The 18,462-nt window shown below is 43.7% G+C and overlaps 1 protein-coding gene across 1 annotated transcript; it reads right to left on the bottom strand.

The window, feature by feature from the left end:
• Window positions 1-3,914: 3,914 nt before the first annotated feature.
• LOC118111512 lies at window positions 3,915-17,292 on the bottom strand. The gene is made up of 9 exons (XM_035160169.2): window positions 16,468-17,292; window positions 13,659-13,883; window positions 11,937-12,095; window positions 9,271-9,336; window positions 7,982-9,178; window positions 6,844-6,963; window positions 6,107-6,156; window positions 4,846-6,025; window positions 3,915-4,421 (listed from the first exon to the last, which is right to left on the bottom strand). Exons 1-9 carry the CDS (start codon window positions 17,080-17,082, stop codon window positions 4,266-4,268), a joined length of 3,768 nt encoding a protein of 1,255 aa, XP_035016060.2. The 5' UTR covers window positions 17,083-17,292; the 3' UTR covers window positions 3,915-4,265.
• Between the last annotated feature and the right edge of the window lie 1,170 nt (window positions 17,293-18,462).

The following is an 18,462-nucleotide window of genomic DNA, read 5'->3' as shown; positions in this document are numbered from 1 at the left end:
CGGTTGCTACAGTCTGTTAATCGAATGTTCTGGTGTCCAGTTTGTTTCCTCGTGGATCCTGAAGTTAAACTGATTCCACTCAGTGTCACTTTAACACTGCAGGCTGCTCCGGAATGCAGTGTGTTTTTTTAGATTTCCAGGAAATGTGGGTCCCACCAGTAGAGCATGTGCACTTTATATCAGTCTATGGTCCCACTTCGGTAGCTTCAGACCTGGTGGGACCATTAAGTGTTGGTGGTGACAGCTCACACGATAAAAGAAAGAAAAAAAGTAAGGCCAACAATTATATATGAAACAAATCAATGTATCGCCGATTATATCAATTCTTCATCATTCACCAGCTGTATAAAACAATAAATCCTAATATTATAAATCATTAACTGGACCTGGAGCGTTTGTTGCTAAACAACAATAGAGATTCCAAACAAAGACAACAAAGATGAATTTGGGTTCAATAAAATCATGAAAAATAACAATGGTTTTATGTACAAGGGGTTTTGGGGGGGGGGGGGGTACTTATCTATGTTCAGGGGCCCATTGACTCATGGTCAGTCTCTACCTTGACTCAGAAATGGTAGAAAATAGATGGATAAATTTCCCATTTAAAATCTAAATAATTAACTGGTTAATCTAAGTTTTTGAAAACTCTCACTGAGTCACTGAACTGTGTCTCAACAGCTCAAAGTTATCACCAATGTTATAAACTACAGCCACGTTACATGTTTAAGACCTGGAAACATGTCAGCATGTCATGTAGCTTAAAGTTTTTGTTAGAAAATATTCTTGAATGCACAGTTCTGTAAAGAGGTGAAGGTCATTTGGAGGCTGAAGCTGAAGTTTCCCAGGGTTTCAGTCTCCTCTCCATCTGAGAAGGAGTTGCACTCTGGTTGCACGGTTTTATGTCCAGTTGTTTTGCTCCTGGCACCTCCTTCCCCTCCTGAACCAGGCGCATCACCTCGGCAAAGGAAAGCTGGCTCACCTCCGACTCTGCGGACGTTTGAACGACCTGGTTGTTGCTGAGATCAGAGTCTGAATCTGAAGGCGTCTCCTGCTCCGTCTGTGTCACAGGAGGAGAAGCAGAGCTCCACTGTTTGTAGCTCGTTCGGTCGATGGGCTCAACAAACCTGGTGACGACCGAGAGGGAGAGTTGGTGGGATAAACATGTAGCAGATCCACAAACATGTAGAAAGTGAAAACATGAAAACATCCTCCCAAAGGTGAAAAGAAAATGTGCCTATTTGTCATATGTCTTGTTCAACACTCAATACTTTCAGCTCTTTATGCCTCTAATATAGACAAAGCTTTTATATATATTCAGCTTTTTAATCTCTTTGATTGTATGTGTAATACATAGAATAAACTTGTAAAATATATTATAATATAATACATGTACAATAATATATATGTAAAATATAGTATAATGAACGAGTAATATAACATGTACAATATAATACATTTATAATAGAATACATGTATAATATAATACACACATAATATAAAACCTTTGTATAACACGCATATAAAATAAGTACATGTATAATATAATTCCTCGATGTACAACAATATATTATCTATACATAATATGTATAAAATAATATAATCTGATATAATATGATATCTCTATAAGTGTAATATAATAAAATACATGTCTAATACAATATAATATCCCAAATACATATACTATATATACTATATCAAATTTATAATATAATTCCTCTATGTATACTAGATGCATAATATACAATAATATCTCTATAATACATGTCTAATATAATATAATGTTATATAATATAAAGTTATATGATATAATATCTCTATAATACTTGTCTAATATAATGTAACAGCAGCAGCAGTGACCTGTTGTAGAAGAAGAGTTTCATGTCTTGAAGTTGACTTTTCTCTCTCTTGTTGTTTGACTCGTGTAAAACTTTCAGTCCTTCCTGAAACTTCTGATCAGACTCGAAGTCATAAGATTGAAACCTGAAGAAAACCGACTCCATGTCTGCTGCGCTTTGTTTACCCTCCGTCGGAGCTTCACTTCCGGGTTCTCAGCCTCTGTTTGGCATCAACAAATGTGGTTAAAGACGGAACAGAGCTGACTGAGAGAGGAGGGCAGAGGCTGCAGCGCCTCCTGTGGCCACTGTCGGTCCTGCAACTTACTGCAGACTGTGCAGCGGTGGAGGAAGATGAGACAGATTCACTTCAAATTATGAGAAACATGAGAAACATTCAACATTTATCATTAAAAACAATTATCTTGTACTTCTTGACACATTTTCCTAAAATTAGGAAGTAAATTTAAAAAACAAATAGTTCTTTGTAAAATCCAAACATTGCCAACAACAGTAACTTACACAAATTAATAAATGTGACAAAGAATATCAAATATATGAAATGCAAAATATTGCAAATCAAACAGCGAGTTAAATTAAATCTCAACAACACTTTGCTTGTGGAACATTGATTAGTCAGGATTTCATTTATTCACCTTTAATTAACATCTGTCCTGTATATAATACACGTGCAGTGGTTGTATTGAACAAAGCAACTTAAATGAATCCCATTCAAAAATAATACAAAATCATAGAGGATCTCAGCTCATGTTTCACTTCTGTTCAGCTCAGCTTTTCCTCTTCTAGTGAAACATCTTCCCAACATTTTTTTTAGAAGAAGAAGTAAAGCGAGGATCTTTGATGGTGCTGGACTCACCTCATGTTCACAGGAGAGTCTGAGATCAGCTGTTTGTTTAGAGACACAACTGATGGGGGACCAGATGCTGTGTGGCACACTTCTCTCCACAGGGAGGCGCCATGATGACTTTTACTCTTCCTACTATATCTAACTTTCTTTCTATCTATCTATCTATCTATCTATCTATCTATCCATCTATCTATCTATCTATCTATCTATCTATCTCTTATCTATCTATCTATCTATCTCTCCATCTATCTATCTATCTATCTATCTATCTATCTATCTAAACTGTAGAACATACCTAAGAGAATCTGTTCCCTCCCTGTGAGATTGGAACAAAGCTGTGTGTGTGAGTGTCAGAGCACAGATAACGTGTTATAATAGTGAAATCTCTTTGTGTTCTCTCCGGGTCACACCTCCAGCTTTGTCCTTCTCCAGCTGGGAAACACTTTTCTCTGCAGCTCTTTCCTCCCAATTTCCCTCCCTAACATCCCGGTGCTTTAATCAACATTGAGACTTTAAAGAGATTGTGTTGAAAACTGTGTCTGTACGGAAATTTCTTGACGCCGAGTTGTTTACTTTACTGGTCTATTGTATGTGTGAGAACCCACCTTCTCTCTGATTGTGGGAAACCAGGTCACAGTGAATGGACCAGAGGCAGTAGCTCACATTGTTGCATGTGTGTGAGTGTGTGTGTGTGTGATTGAGTGTGCGTGTGTGTGTGTGTGTGTGTTAGATGTAACAGTAGAACCAACACATGTTGTGGGCAGAAACGTGACTCCGTGCGATTGTGTGACCCGACCCGCTCTGTCCTTGACCACAGGCCCCCGTCTGCCGCCAGTCAGCTGATCTGCTCCTAGAGAATCTGAGCCTCCGTCTCCCACAGAGACATTAAGCTTGATGTCCAGGTGTAAACAAAGAGGAGCAGTGAAATGTGCTGGTATCACTCAGAGACAGTGAGAGTTTAAGTGTCACATAATAAGAGAGGGAGAGAGTGAGGGAGGAGGATCATGCTTCTCACAGGCGAGGAGATCTCATCTCATTAACTACTCCGCGGTTACTTTTTCTTTTTTTAACCACGTGACGTAACGCCCCTGAAGCAGCTTATTAGTGCTGAGTAGACACGTTTCCACAGCTTAAATAAAACCAGAGTCAGGTTTGACTGTAAAGACGGAGACGTAAAACATGAAGGGAGATCAAATAAAACCCGAGAGTTAGAGCTTAGATGTTTATTCAGTAAAACATGACGTTTATCTCTACAACATAAAGATAATATAAAATTAATTCACCATATAAGTGCAAAAGTCAGCTTGAAATTTTAATCATTAAGGAATATTTAATATTTGTAAGATTGTCTTTTGTTGACATAATGATTGATCTGTAAAAAGGAGAGAAGAGTTTTCGAGTATCACTTTACATTATACTCATGGTTCTCCTACATACAGTCTACACCACCTCTCCCAGTTCAAGCCTCCTGCAGTGAAGCAGGTTTACATTTAAATATTATATGTTGAATTTCCTGCTCTCAGCTGTCAGTGTCAGTGGAGCCGCCGCTGTGCCTCCTCGCCTCCTCACTCACAGTTGGAGCCTGCGGCCGCGCTCACTGGCGGCGAGAGTCTGTGTCGGTGGAGCTTGCTCTGGCTTGACGTTTGTCTCTGGGCGCAGCGAGACGGACGAGAGAAGCAGAAGGTCAGAGTGCTGCTGGAGCTGCAGTCGTAGTTTCCGTCCTGAGCGGAGACAGAGTGGAAGCAGATTGAATATCAGATGATGACGGATCTGTAACGAGCTGCGACAGGTTGTCAATTAATCAATTTGGATCTAGTCGCAACTAGTTTGAGAATCAATTAATCATTTCACAATTTTTTTTTAAATAGTCACTTCTAGCTCTTGAAATTAGTTGTTTTTTGTTGTTGTTGTTGTGTGTGTGTGTGTGTGTGGAGAGTTTTTTAACTATGTATCAATCTCTGTGTATGCATAATAAGATTTATTAATGTGTAAGAGAATCCGTAGATACAGATAAATAATCATCATACAATATTGGCCCCACACACTTTGCTCCTCTGATGAACAATGAGAGAAAAGAAACTGATGATTGAACATAAATCTGACTCCTCATGTAGTCAGACATGTTTTTATTTTGGATTCCCTCACCTCTGCACTGCCGCTGCGTCTCAAGCTGGGGTTCAAGCTGCTGCCTCTCTCGTCCCTCTGGACCTTTCCAGCCTCCTCTCGCTGCTTCATGAACCTCTGGTTGACGATCCTCGTCACGCTGTCGGCCCTGTGCAGCGAGGCGGCCGGAGGCCTCGTCGAGGGAACGCGTTCCAGGTTCTTCAGCCCGTTCTTTGTCTTCGGTCCTGACACCGTCACTGGTTTCTCAGCGCGGCCGCTCACCCTGCGCAGGAACTCTGTGACCAGGCCGTAACGGTTGGCGCCTGCAGATTTGGTGGGAGGCTTGGCGCTGCTCAGGGAGCTGTGGCTCTGTCCTGTGCTCTGTCTCTGACTGCTTTGTCTGGTCCAGTTGAGGCCAGAGGCGCTTTGATGGTTCTGGTTCCACAGAGCTCGGTCTCTCGAGGTGGACACAGAGGAGGTGGAGGAGGAAGAACTCAGAGTGTGGGTTGAAGAAGACGAGTGTCTCCGGTAGAGTTTAGGTGAAGAGGTGGAGGTTCTGTTCCTCTCGACTCGACCTGGTACTCCGTCCAGCGAGGTGGAGATGTAATGAGAGCGGACCGAGACCAAGGAGGGGCTCAGGACTCGAGAGGGGCTGCTCCTCACAGCGACCGGCCCCTGGGGGCCATCGGTCTGCAGACCAACACTCACCATCTTTGGCTTCATGTAGGTCTGAGTGCCCGAGCAGGCCATGTCCACCCACCGCCCCGCTAATCTCCCTCTCTTCTCCTGTGGACCGCCGTGAGCTGCCTGCCTCCAGCTGGCCGTCATCTCCTTCACGTCGTCGCTCAAGTTGGCAGATGAGCCCAGACAGAGCGCAGAGAAGGAGGTCGGCGGCGTGCACCAGGGAGAGGAAGTGTTGTCCGACTCTCTGTCTGCGACGGGGCTTTGCTTCAGCTGAGCCAGCTGGACTCTGCGAGCAGACGGCGGGCTGTAGTAGATGCGGAACGCCGACTTCTCCGGGGCAGTGTGGCTCCTCTCCATGGACATCTGCTCAAAATCAAGATCAGGGAAGCTAAGCGGCATGATTGGATGGTCCCACGTCTTAACGGGGTCCTCTCGGTCCAGCTGGGCGACCTCCTGGCTCAGATAGCACCAGTTCTTGCTCTTGGGGCCGCGTGGAGAAAACTGCCGCCTCAGTCTTTTCTCTTTAGAGCTGCAGATCCTGTGAAAACAGCAGGAGACACATGAGCCTCGACTTCAATGTCTACAAAAACAAGATGGACCAGATAGAGAAAACACTGACCTGTCGGCTTCACAGGGACGTTCATCATCAAAGATGCCACTGACGGCCCTCTGAGCAAAGAGAGGAGACACAAGGAGAAGAAAACTTGTAAATCGTGTTATTTCTCAGAGGTTTGAGCCTCATTAGTTCTGTTACTTTGATCCAGACTCGCTCAATATAAATTGGACGGATTGCCATGAAATTAAGTACAGACATTAACGTTCCCCTCACCATGAATAGTAACTTTCATGACCTTTTAAATTTTCATCTAAGAGGAGGAGATGATGAGGGCAAACTGAAAGTTCCTCTGAGAGAAAGAAGGATTACAGTCCAGTCAGAGTAAGAAGGAAAAACAACCTTTTAAAGAAATAAATCTGCAGATCTTGAGTCACGCTGTGCAAAGGGCCAGTGGCAACAACTCAAATGTGAGATTACATTTCTTATCTCGTGCACATTAAAACTGTCTCTCTGTGTGTCCGTGTTTGACCGAGCAGGTGGACCCAGTGACTCTGGTCTGTCTGGACGCTGCAGAGAATCTGTTTAGGGTTTTCATGCAGCAGATTTGAACATGACTGTCCTGTTTGGCCCGAGCTCCTACGAGAGATTAGCCTAAATACTCTGGCACGAGTCTCCTCATGATGCCTGTTGGACCGAGTGTGAGGAGGACGCGCGGCCAAGGAGACGGATCATCAGCAGGACCCACACACAGCCCAACACACAGCGGGGGCACGTGCCTGAAGGGTAAACACCATCCTTACCTCGGCTGCCTGGCCCTGCGTGGCCTTGGCTCCGCTGTCGAATTCAATCCGCTCATCCTGGAGCTCTGCACTGAGCTCCTGCAACAGCCCCCGCAGCACAGACACGGCTCTTTCTTTACCCTGAATACAAAAAACACAACCCAGATATATTTAGATATTCCAAAGATGAACCTTATCTCTGACAAAACATGACATCGGCTGATTTAATCAGTTTGGAGTTTGTTGTCTGTTGTAATGAGCTCAATGATTTACCACCGCCAAGGAAGTTATGTTTTGTCTGTTTATCTGTTTGTTAGTTAGGATTACTCAAAAAGTACAGGGCGGATTTCCATAAAACTTGGTGAAGCAATCAAGTATGGGTCAGGAAATAACTCATTACATTTTGGTGCGGATCTGGATCAGTGGGCGGATCCAGGAATGTTTTTTCACTTCTTTAACATTGAGAGATTTGGTGTTTTTCATCATTTTCATTGATTTCTCAGAGAACAATTCGTGAATCTTGATGAAAAAAAATGTTGCCATGTTTAGGGGACTGATATCTATGAGTGTGAGAAATCTGGTGCAGCTTGACTGAAGTTAAGGGGACTGTCGGAGGTATTGGCTGTACTGAGTGACATTCTGGTTAGTTGGTTGTTGGTTGTTTAGTTTGTTGGCTGGTTGGTTGGTTGGTTGGTTGGTTGGTTGGTTGGTTTGATTGTTAGTCAGCAGGATTAGGCAAAAAGTACTGAACGGATTTACACAACGTTTGATGCAAAGATGACACATTTTGAGGCGGATCAGGACAAAGCAGCAGATTTCTCCTCCACTCTATGAGTGTGTGCTATCTGGTGCAGATCCCCCAAAAAATCTGGATCTAGTGGATTTAAATGTGATTTCATAAGGGGACTGTTAGGTCTTTGCGGGGGTGTGAGCTCCAAAACAGATCAATCTACTGATCTACGATCTACTGAGAAAAGTTTGGGTCGAGCTGTTGAGTGCGATTCAAGATTTATACGATTTTTTTAATCAAAAAAGACAAATCGTCACTTTTTCCAGCTCCTCAATTTTGTATATATGACAATAAACTGAATCTCTGGGTTCATAAAGGGGCTGTGGGGCCTTGGCGGTGGAATGCACCATATTGAGAGTCATTATTTACCTCTTTTCCCTCCAGGTCGGGTCCTTTAACCTGACACCACTGATGGAGGATCCACAGAATCTGTAGTGAAAGCTGCATTTTGGGGTCCCTGCAGCTGTGGAGGAGGTCCCACTGAGCCGAGCATCCTCGTCGTGTTGCTCTCTCCTTGACCTCTGAGGTGCGGAGGTCTTCAACATGTTCCTGTTTACTTGTTGACTCTCTCATGTTGTGACCGACCTCGTCAGGATCTGCACAGTCTCCAGAGAGAGAGGAGAAAGAGTAGGAATCCCAAACATGTCCGTCCTTGCAAATAGAGTTTCTGCCGGAATCCTCTCCTGTTAAAAGCGTCTCCATTCTCCCGGTGAAAGACAACAGCATGTCCCGCAGAAGCTCCAAGGCCTCATTCAAAGGTCCTGGGAGGAAGATCTTCTGGGCCTTACCGTTCGAGTCCACGTCTGTCAGAGATGAACAACGCCCATTTTTGGGTGGTGCTGTCAGGAGCTGTATGGCTGAACTCAGAATGCAGGAATGGTCTCTGAGAGCGAGAAGAGCTTCATAGTCTTTCACCGTCATTCCTTTCAGACCTCTGTCAGTTTTATTGTAGTGGTCGCCCTCCTGACCGTCTGAAGGGTCCCACTCTCCACCGACTGGACCCTCTCGAGTCACATGACAAGCAGCGATCATCCCCTCACTTTGGGTTTGGTTGCACAGCAGAGATGTTTCCAGACCTCCTTCTGGTTCCTGCTCGTAAACATTGAATCCCATTTTCAAACTTCTCTCCCTTTCCGCTCTGTCTTGCGATGACGTAGAAGCCCCCACTTTTTCCTCCAAAACATCCCGATTCTGTTCTTCTTCCTCTTCCCCTCCTCCTCCTCCTCCCCCTCCTCCATCTCCTCCACTTTTCTCTCTCAAGTCGCTCATTTCCGCTCTCAGCCCACGATTCTCCACCTCCAGTTCCACGATGCGCCGGCTCAGGAGTGTGGCCTCCTCCTCCACCAGCTTCAGGTGAACTTTGACCTCTGCCTCCCTGGCGTGGGCGGAGTTGTGTTTGCCCTCAGGTGATTGGGCGACGCTTACATCGCCGAAGGCCGAGTGGTATTTGGCCAGCTCCTCGCGCATGCCCTCGCTCTCTGACACCAGTTTGGTGAGCTTCTTGCACATGAGAGCCAATTCCTCTTTGGCAAAGTGGAGTTGGCACCTGAGATCAGCGCTGTCATCCTTTAGGAATCAAACAGTGATCACAGTCAGTCAAAAACAATACTGCAACACGTGATATTTTAAATCAAAGATGGTTTATGAACAAATCAAACCTCAATTGCTTGAGAGATCCTCCTCTCGGCTTTAGTGGATCTGATGCTTTTCTTCTTCACAGAGTTCTGATGGATAAAAACATGACAAAGAGTTTTATTCAAGGTTCAGCACAAACATTATTTTGGCCCAAAACTTTCACAGTAACAGTTTATCAGGTTCATCTGTGGCTCAGGAGGTAGAGCGGGTCATCGGTAGTTTGATCCCCTGTGTGCATGCCGAAGTGGGCGAGACACTGAACCCCACATTTCCCCTGACGGCTGTGCTGCCAGTGTGTGAATGATGTATGATGGAAAAGAGCTGCACACAGAAGAACCGAATGAACGTGTGTGTGAAAGAGTAAATGTGACTTGTACTGTGAAGTCGATGAGACTGGAAAAGCTCTATATACATTTTATACATTTACATAAATTTTAACTTTCATATTTTAAATTTGACACTGCTCATATTGTTTTTATATATTTGTATAAGTTATTAATAACGTGAGGGGAATTGAACCACTGATCCAATCAGAACAGGCAGGGAGAAGAAGCCACCACTTAGATATAATGATGTAGTGGACAGTTACTTTAGGGAATAGTCAATATACTAATACTTTTACTTTTAATAGTTAAATAGTATGTAAAGTATATTTAAAAGCGATTACTTTTACTCAAGTAGAAAAGTGAATGTGATACTTTTACTTGACTACATTTTTATCTATTTATTTGTACTTGATCCAACACACCAAGGTTTCCCTAATCGAGTTTATTTGTAAGTCTGAGTATGAGAAGAATGTCAGCCTCTGCCTGGCGCCATTGTCCCAATCTTAGACACTAGACAGGAAGTCAGTGTTAATAATAGTCATCTTATAGTCGGGCTGGAAGCAGCCAACACGAGGGTTACTCTCTCTTCAACTCAAGGTCAGTGGGTTTGTTTGTGGATAAACTGCGAGCTGAAATGTGATGAGCTGCACGAGGAGCAGACAGTGTTGTGTTATCACTCGCAGGGTCATGGACAGTCCAGCAGCCGTGTGAGTCTCTGAAACTCTCATCCTCCTTCACGTCTACCTCCCCTGTGTTTTGTGCTCCTGGATTAGGTAATCTAAGTGGATTTTCCTGCTGGGATCACACAGGCGAGCAGCTGTCTCCCATGAGTGGACCAGATTGAGCGCATGCCAAGGCACAGAATCCAGGATTAAACCGAATACGTGTCACTTCAGTGCACGGCCGGCACCGCGGGAATGAAAGGTGGACTGAGAATCAGTGCAGTCTGATGAAAGTCAGAGCGGTGACTGTAGTAGGTCAGTATGTCGGAGCACCAACGCCCGTCTATATGAAGGCCATAAGACACAGCGATCCAGATTTAGCCTCGCTTGATAGACGACAGAAAAGAGAGAGAGAGACTATTTCTGTAATCTCTCGCAGCATCTCTCCCTTTTCTCCGTCCTCTCAGCTGAGATCAGCTATGCCTGGAGTTCAGGCCTCAGCATACCAGGCTCCTTCTCCCCCGCCCCGGCACAGGGCAGCTGCAGGCCGAGCCCCGCGCTCAGATCACCGATCTGCACCAGGGTCATGTGTCACCTGACATCAGGGGCGACAACTGGCTGGGATGGGTGCAGCTGTGTTGGGGGAAACTAAGAGGAGGATTCCTGACCAGAGGGATGATGGTTTGTGGGGCGTGTTAGTGGTGGAAGCTTGAGTTTCTATAAAGGTTTTATTTACCATCCCCCCCAGACATGTTTAAAACTGTACTTAAAGCTGAATTCTGTGTGGTATCAAAACGGTCTCTTACTTAAGACTTAACTTGAGTGAGGACTTTAGAAATCCTGAACAATACTTTCTGTCTTTCGCACATAAAACTCTTAGCCTGCAAAAAAGTTTTTAATGTAGCGTTTCAGACAATGGTGGACAGACTAAGCGACGGGAACGATATTGAAGCAGCTTACAGCAGAGTTTTATTGACTATTAAAATATGGCAATGATTTATTATGGAGGCCAAATGTTTTCATTCCATTCTTAACTGCTTCGGAGGCTGAGAATGAAAGTTTTTGTAAACGTTGGTGATTCTCTCAGCTCTTCAGAAAACCCTCAGGCTTTTAGGAGGTTGTTTTTAAACAGTGTTTTTATTTTTAAGCCTGAAGTCTTTATGGTTTTACTTAATTTTTCAAACTATCTGTGAAAAACTTGAAAATCTATGAATATGCAACAGATGAATAGATGATTTCAGTGAAAAGTTCATTCTCAGTCTAGGTTTTCACTTCACACTCATCTTTGATGCATCCTGGACCAACACATCCTGGACCAACACATCCTGGACCAACACATCCTGGACCAACACATCCTGGACCAACACATACTGGACCAACAATTGTGATGTTGCAAAATCCTGCTCAGACCAGGACGTGGAGCGGGTTGTCGGTTTGATCCCTGGATTCCTTAAACCCCAAATAGCCCCCTATATGGTTGTGTGTGGATAGTGGTGCTGTGTGAATGGGGGAATGTGGTTTGTACTGTAAAGAGCTTTAAGTGGTCGACAAGACTTTTTGCCATATTGCCCAATTTGTGCATGAATGTGAAAACAGCTTTCAACGTTCAACTTCTTCTCCATTGAAGCTCAATCGTCCAAGTGAATTAACGACATGAAAAACTAAATTTCCACTGGTTTTAATAATCTTAAAATGTCGTACCTCTCTGGTTTTCTCCACCTCGGCCTGTAAAACCTGCTTGGCCACTTCCAGCTCCTGTGTCCTCTCTCGGAGCGTCTCATTGTCCCACTCCAACTGGGAATTGTTCTTCTTCACCGCCTCCAGCTCGTTGTACAAGCGCAGGGATACGCTCTTTGCCACCTGTAGGCAAAGCAAAGATTGGGTTACTGTGGCTCCATTCATGGACCAGTTAGGAGAAAATGGTCTCATGTTCTGTTGGGGGGGCAGAGTTTGAAATAAGAGGAAAAAGTCAGTAGCTCCCTTTAAATCAAAGCTCCTAAAACCTTTTTTAGCGTAATTAATTCCCTGATTTTACCTAATTCTAAACCTTATTTTTGTAATAGGTGGTCATTCTTAAATTTCTGTCATGCGTTATGTGTTTTTATTCTTTTATGGCTGTGTTTTTATGTCATTTTTATGTGTTTTTACTTGTGGCTTTGAGAAGTATTATTAAAAAAAGACATTATCATTATATGTAAACCGGCTCCCACTCCCCCCAAAGAAGAGCAGGACCCAAAGATTGAAAGAGGCAGAAAACATGTCTCTTTGTGGTTGTTTTTTGTCTCTTTGGTCATTTTACTTCTCCTTATAGTATTTCTGTCTTTTTGATGGATCATTTTGTGCCTCTTGGGCATCACTGTGCCCAGTAATCAAGTCTGTTACTTATAGATTTCTATAACACGTTGAGCCACGGCAAAGGAAAAACTAAATAAGTGGATAAATGGAAAGTAAAAACAGTGAAAGAGGTCCAACGAGATAACGAGAGGGACATAAGTAGAATCATAAGACAGAATCAGGCTGATTAAAAAGCTGGGTTTTTAAATTAGATTTAAAGTTATCGATAGCGGGATGTGGGACAGGAGATCCAGAGTTCCAGAGCTTAGGGGCAGCGAAGGAGAAAAGCTCGTCCCCTTTAGCTCTTAGAGGAGAAAGGGGATTGAGGGGAGTTGTTGTGAGGAAGACCTACGTGACCTGGGGCAGAATACAGGATCAGGTGATCACTGATGTATAGGGGCGCGAGATAATCGAGAGCTTTGCAACAGGCAGTGAGAAAACCTTTTAGTCCTGGTTGTACTCGTGAGCATTATTTTGGGACTGCAGTGTGTGGTTTGCCTGAAGCGGAGAAACTTCACAAGGAAATGCTTGCGACAGGAATTCGCCACATGTGTGGATGAGGGGGTGAAGCTGAGGCTGCTGGGAATCAAACACCACAATACAGAGTCTGGCTGCCACTGCACAGTCTCGTTTTTACAGGGGGAGCGAGTGACCTGCCGTGATGCTGATGAAGAGTAATGGGCCTTAATGTTCCTTACTCATGGAGAACAGCCCACCACATAATTACACCATCGTGTGTTAAAAATATAAACAGGATGCATGATGGAGACATTTTGACCTAATGACATATTTGCGGTGTGAGCAAACAGCAGGGAGCTGCAGTTTACAGCACAGCAAAGACTGGTGAGTCAGGGTTTCTGTCAAATGATTACAGTCCGTCAGTGTGTGTGAGCAAGACGAGCACTGAAATGTGAAAGAGTTCAGTGGGATGAAGAGTGATTCAGGCAACTGGAACGGCAGTGATTCAACGATTTCCCAAAAAGAGCTTTCACTAATGGTGGTGGGTGAGTTTTAACAAGACCACACACACCACACACACACACACACACACACACACACACACACGCACAGAAGGAGTAGGCTCCCCACCCTGATGTCGTGCTCCAGGCTCCTGACCAGCTCCCCGTCCACCTGTCCCGTCTGAGCCACCCGGATGCTGCGGCGCTCGGCCTTGCGGAGGCGGTACTGCAGGATGCGACACGACTTGTTAGCCTGCTCCAGCTGCAGCCGCAGCTCCTGCAGCTGGTACACCTCCTCCTCCTGGAACATGTCGCGCATTTCCAGCATCTCACAGCGAAGCTCCTCCACCTCATCCTGGGACACAAATAAAGAAATATAATTTTGGGTTTGAAGAACTACAAAGTTTTAATTAAGGTGAAGGCCCACCAGCGAACCCTCAGTGCCGAGCCACTGACCTGACTTGACTTGACATAAATCAAACAACAGCAGGGTTATATCTATGTTGAGTGTCCATGGTATCAAGTAACATTTGGATCACATCCAGAATTTGAGCCAAAAGGCAAAATTAACTGGCCCAAAATCTCAGATTTAAACTTAAACCCCTTGTGTTGGCAGAAAATCGTTATATTTAGTTAAGCTTCAGCTTTTGCAGAGCGACTGGACGGAAACCAGACGAGAATTTCTGAATAAATAGCATCATCTAGTTTTAGCTGGTTTGTACATATAAAAAAAAAGCTGCTGTCAGTGATGCACTGAACTCCGGATAATCTCCGGACATTCTCCGGAGGGTAGTATGTGAGAACGCAAATGTCCGAGTAATAGCCTGTGTCCGCAGTTTCGCCGACCAACCTCCTGTCGTAAAAACTTTGGAGAAAGTCCGGAGGAGTTCATGTAAAAACACAACACTTGGTGTGTTGGGGACGATTCTAATACGTGACAGACACAAAATTGAAAACAAAATAATAAACAATAATAAAAAAGTGGTGCCACACATGAAGAAGACACCGACGAAAGATGTCAAGAGAGTTTGTGGTGATAAGAGCCGATGCTGGTGTTGATCTGCTGTCAACAAAAACACGTGATCTCCCCAGAAGAATGCATACGTTGCCTCTGCCGGCTGCTCCACCATCACGTGACCCTCTGGAGATTTCTGTGTTGCTGTGAACGCGTCTTGGCAGAAAATCTCCTGCTGTGTTGTTTGTGTGTGAAAGGCACATTCTCCCGAGTTCATGTTTGGAAACGGCTGCAGTGTATTCCACTTACTTACTAGTTACCATAATGGGTTCTTCCTTGGGTCCTAACCGAGCTCTCTACAAAATCTAATGGAAATCGGTTCAGCGGCTCTGGTGTAATCCTGTTGACCAACAAACAGGCAAACAAACACTGGTGAAAACATAATCTTCTTGGTGATTAGTGAGCTTTAGCAGCTCAGCTCTTACAGTTTCTAGTCTTCGCATGAAGTGTAAACTGTATATAAAGATGTTTGTTATTACTGCTCCCATAAAATGAAGCCTAATCGTCTCAATCGCCCCCTGCTGGCTGGCTGCGCCTCCTCCATGTTAGCAGACGGGACTGCCTGATTCCTGGGAAATACATATTTTCTGCACTACAGGGTCTGTGTGCAAAGTTTATGATGCCCAGGCTCTGAAAAATCTGAGAGCAAATTATAAAATGTATCTCTGAATTTCTAAATGGTGTTCGGGCCCTAATCATGTTTATCAAAGTATAGATGTTATAGTTAATGGAACTTAAGTGGTGCTTTAAAATGCACTAGGAAATAGGAAAATGGCTAAAAATTTACTTATACATACATCATGTATTATACGTCACAGAGATCAGCTGAGATTTGCCTGATTTGATCTCATAAGTAGAAGCTGGAGTCTGAGGCTTCGGTCTGATTGAATTAGTCTGCAGGACAGTTTCCTGATTTCATCCTGTGTCCTGTTCCGGGTCTCATCACTCATCACTTTTTGTTTTTCGTGAGCAGAATAAAGTCTTAAAAACAACTTGTCTCTGAGATGAGATCCAGCTCATACACAAGCCCCCAGAATCAAGGTCGGCCTGAACAACAGAGAATGTTATGGACACAAATAACAAACTGTTATAAAATAAAGATAAATCTTTGTTCTTTGTTCTTTGAAAATAATGTTCTTACATCTGTAGTTTGCCAACTGCAGGCTAGGAGGTTATGTTTGTCTTTTTTTTAACCTCTGTCAATTGGTTTGTTTGTTTGTCAGCAGGATTTCGCAAAAAAAATACTGAATAGATTTCCATGAAACTTGGTGGACGGATGACACATGGGCAAAGAGAGGAGCCGTTATATTTTGGCCCAGATCTGGATAAAGGGTCAGATCCAGGAACCAATCACCAATTTCCCAGATAATAATCCATGGATCTTTATGAAAATCAGGCATGTGTAGGGAACAGATAGCATCGGACCGACCGTCCAACCGACCATCCATCGGTCGGTCAGTTGGTCGATTGGTCAGACGGTTGGTTGGTTGTTTAGGTTGTTTGTCAGCAGGATTACACAAAATCTACCAAACAGATTTACACAACACTGGGTGGAACGATGGGACATTTTGCCACAAAGGAGCCGATTTATCTCTTTAGCAGTTTTGATGTGAAAAACGATGAATGACATTGATTATTGAAGTGAGCACAGACTCTTGACTTTTGATTCTTACATGAGATCTTCCTCTCACTTCTCCTGCAGACACTAATGAAGACTGACAGGGTCATTTACAGAAAATCAGCTCTGGTGCTCAGAGTCTGGAAGGTCCTGCACTGGGACTCACATAGACTTCATAAAGAAGCAAAACCAATATGGATCTAAGTGGAAATTTAGACCCATGACACCTGGAGATCATGCAAACAAATAAAAAACAAAAAAATTGTATTAAAGAAACGGAATAAAGAATAATTAAACCAAACCTACTTTCAGATACTCGTTCTCTGATCGTAAATCCTCCACCTCCCTGACCAGGTCCTCGGTTGTCTCCCCCATTATCAGCTCCATAAACGTCCCCGGGGAGTTGAACAAAGTGAGGCCCCCTCCGGCAGCATCGGGCTGCAGGGCGCAGGACACCCTGGCTGCCTTTGCGCACGATTTGTTCGGATTCTCATAAGCTCTCCCGTCTATCCAGCTTAATTCGTTGTCGCTGCTTGGAGAGTCCTGCTTGATGCCCTCCGAGGGGCAGTCGGATATCTCTGAGCTGCTGTCGGAGGAGGAGAGTTTCCCGGAGACGCAGCCGGAGTCTTTGCTCAGGTCCTCGGAAGCGTTGCTGGCGTCGGAGAGTTTCCTCTGCGCGCCGGGGCTCCTCTGGCACTCTGCTGCGGCACTGGATGACACTTTCCCCGCACGCTTTACCTGCACTCCCGCAGTTTTCACCTCCTTCCCTGGTTCACAGAGACCTGACTGTTTCTCCTTATTGGAGCAGGAGGCAATCTGAGCATCTTTCTTCCTCTTCTGCAACAAAACCTGCTGCTGCGTCCTCGGTTGTTTTTGGCTCCGGAGCGCAGTTTTTGCACCTTTATCTCCGTCTCTGTTCATCCCGACTTCTTTATTCTCTGTTTTCAGGTGGAAAAAATAAATAGCTTTTTAATCCAAGGTGACCATGATGCTTTCATGTGTTAAAATTCTCCTCGTGTCCACTTCTCAGAGCTCAGTGAGTGAGGAGATGCGACTGGCTGCTCCCCATCCTGCAGACTGGGACTGTGCCATTACGCACGAGACGGACAGACAGAGGACAGACAGTGACCGGAGTCTGACTGACGTGGTTTCATAATGAGTTCCGGACAGCATTTACAAAATAAAAGCGTCCACCCTTGATGAAAGTTTCACCAACATAAAACGTATAATTTGTACATTACTGATAATGATGGATGATCTCAAAGTGAGATTTACCACATGTAACGTTATCCCCGCTTTTTCTCCATGGATGAGAAAGAAGAAACATTTTCGAAACTTTTACTTTGCAGCTCGCATCGTTTTCCGGTCTGATTCTGACTCTTATTGTTGATTTGACGCAGCTCAGTCGATGTTGCTGCCAAACTCATCTTCAACTTTCTGCTTAATAACTTTTAAACTGTTAAACATGTAGCTCCCATTTATCCATCTGAGTATTAAACTATTTATTAATACAATCAGGAGTTTGATAAAATATTTTATTCACCATATTAAACACTTTTCTCTGAAGATCTGAAGACATGTTCAATATTCACACACAATGTCACATCTTTTTTATGTTTATGTGATTCACTAACTTTGACTTCATTATAGAGTTGCGGTGACTGATCTCAGGTATAAAGCTGCCACCTCGTGGATTAGTTGTTGTGTTGCATTTAGTTGCAGTTTTCTAATTGTTTATTAAAATGTGGCCAAAGAAGACAGGAGGAAGTTTTCCTCAACCCCCTTCATCTGCTGCAATATGTACATTTACTCAACTTATTTTCTTAAGTATAAGTTTAAAGTACTTGTGTTCAACATGAGTATTTTCTCTTCATGCCATTTTCAGTCTACAACATATTTCACAGAGAGAAATATTGTTCTTCTTCTTACTAGACACACACTCCTTCATCTAACAGCTTTAGTTATTTTACAGCTAAGATTTTACATAAAATTAAGAACATATGGAATATGCTCTGATGCAAGTAATTATTAAGGTGTTTCTGCTCCTTAGGGCCTTAACTTCAACCATCAAATATGTAATCAGTTTAGCATAAAAACAGAGAGAGTGGATTCTTTGCATATAAAGTTCCCAGGGGATTTAATATGGGATATTAGAACTGTATTTGTTCCACAAACATTCAGTATTAATTTAGTGCAGAGTACAGTTGTATTTTGAAGGAAACTTTGTTGAACCGTTGAACAAGCTTAACCAAATATATTTAAATGTGAGGAATATTTAGTTTAAAGTCGGTTTTTATATCT

The sequence above is a fragment of the Hippoglossus stenolepis genome, chromosome 6 (genome assembly GCF_022539355.2).
Source record: "Hippoglossus stenolepis isolate QCI-W04-F060 chromosome 6, HSTE1.2, whole genome shotgun sequence".
Taxonomy (NCBI): domain Eukaryota; kingdom Metazoa; phylum Chordata; class Actinopteri; order Pleuronectiformes; family Pleuronectidae; genus Hippoglossus; species Hippoglossus stenolepis.
Note: the sequence above shows the minus strand (reverse complement) of the source record. Positions and strands in the feature narration are given on the sequence as shown.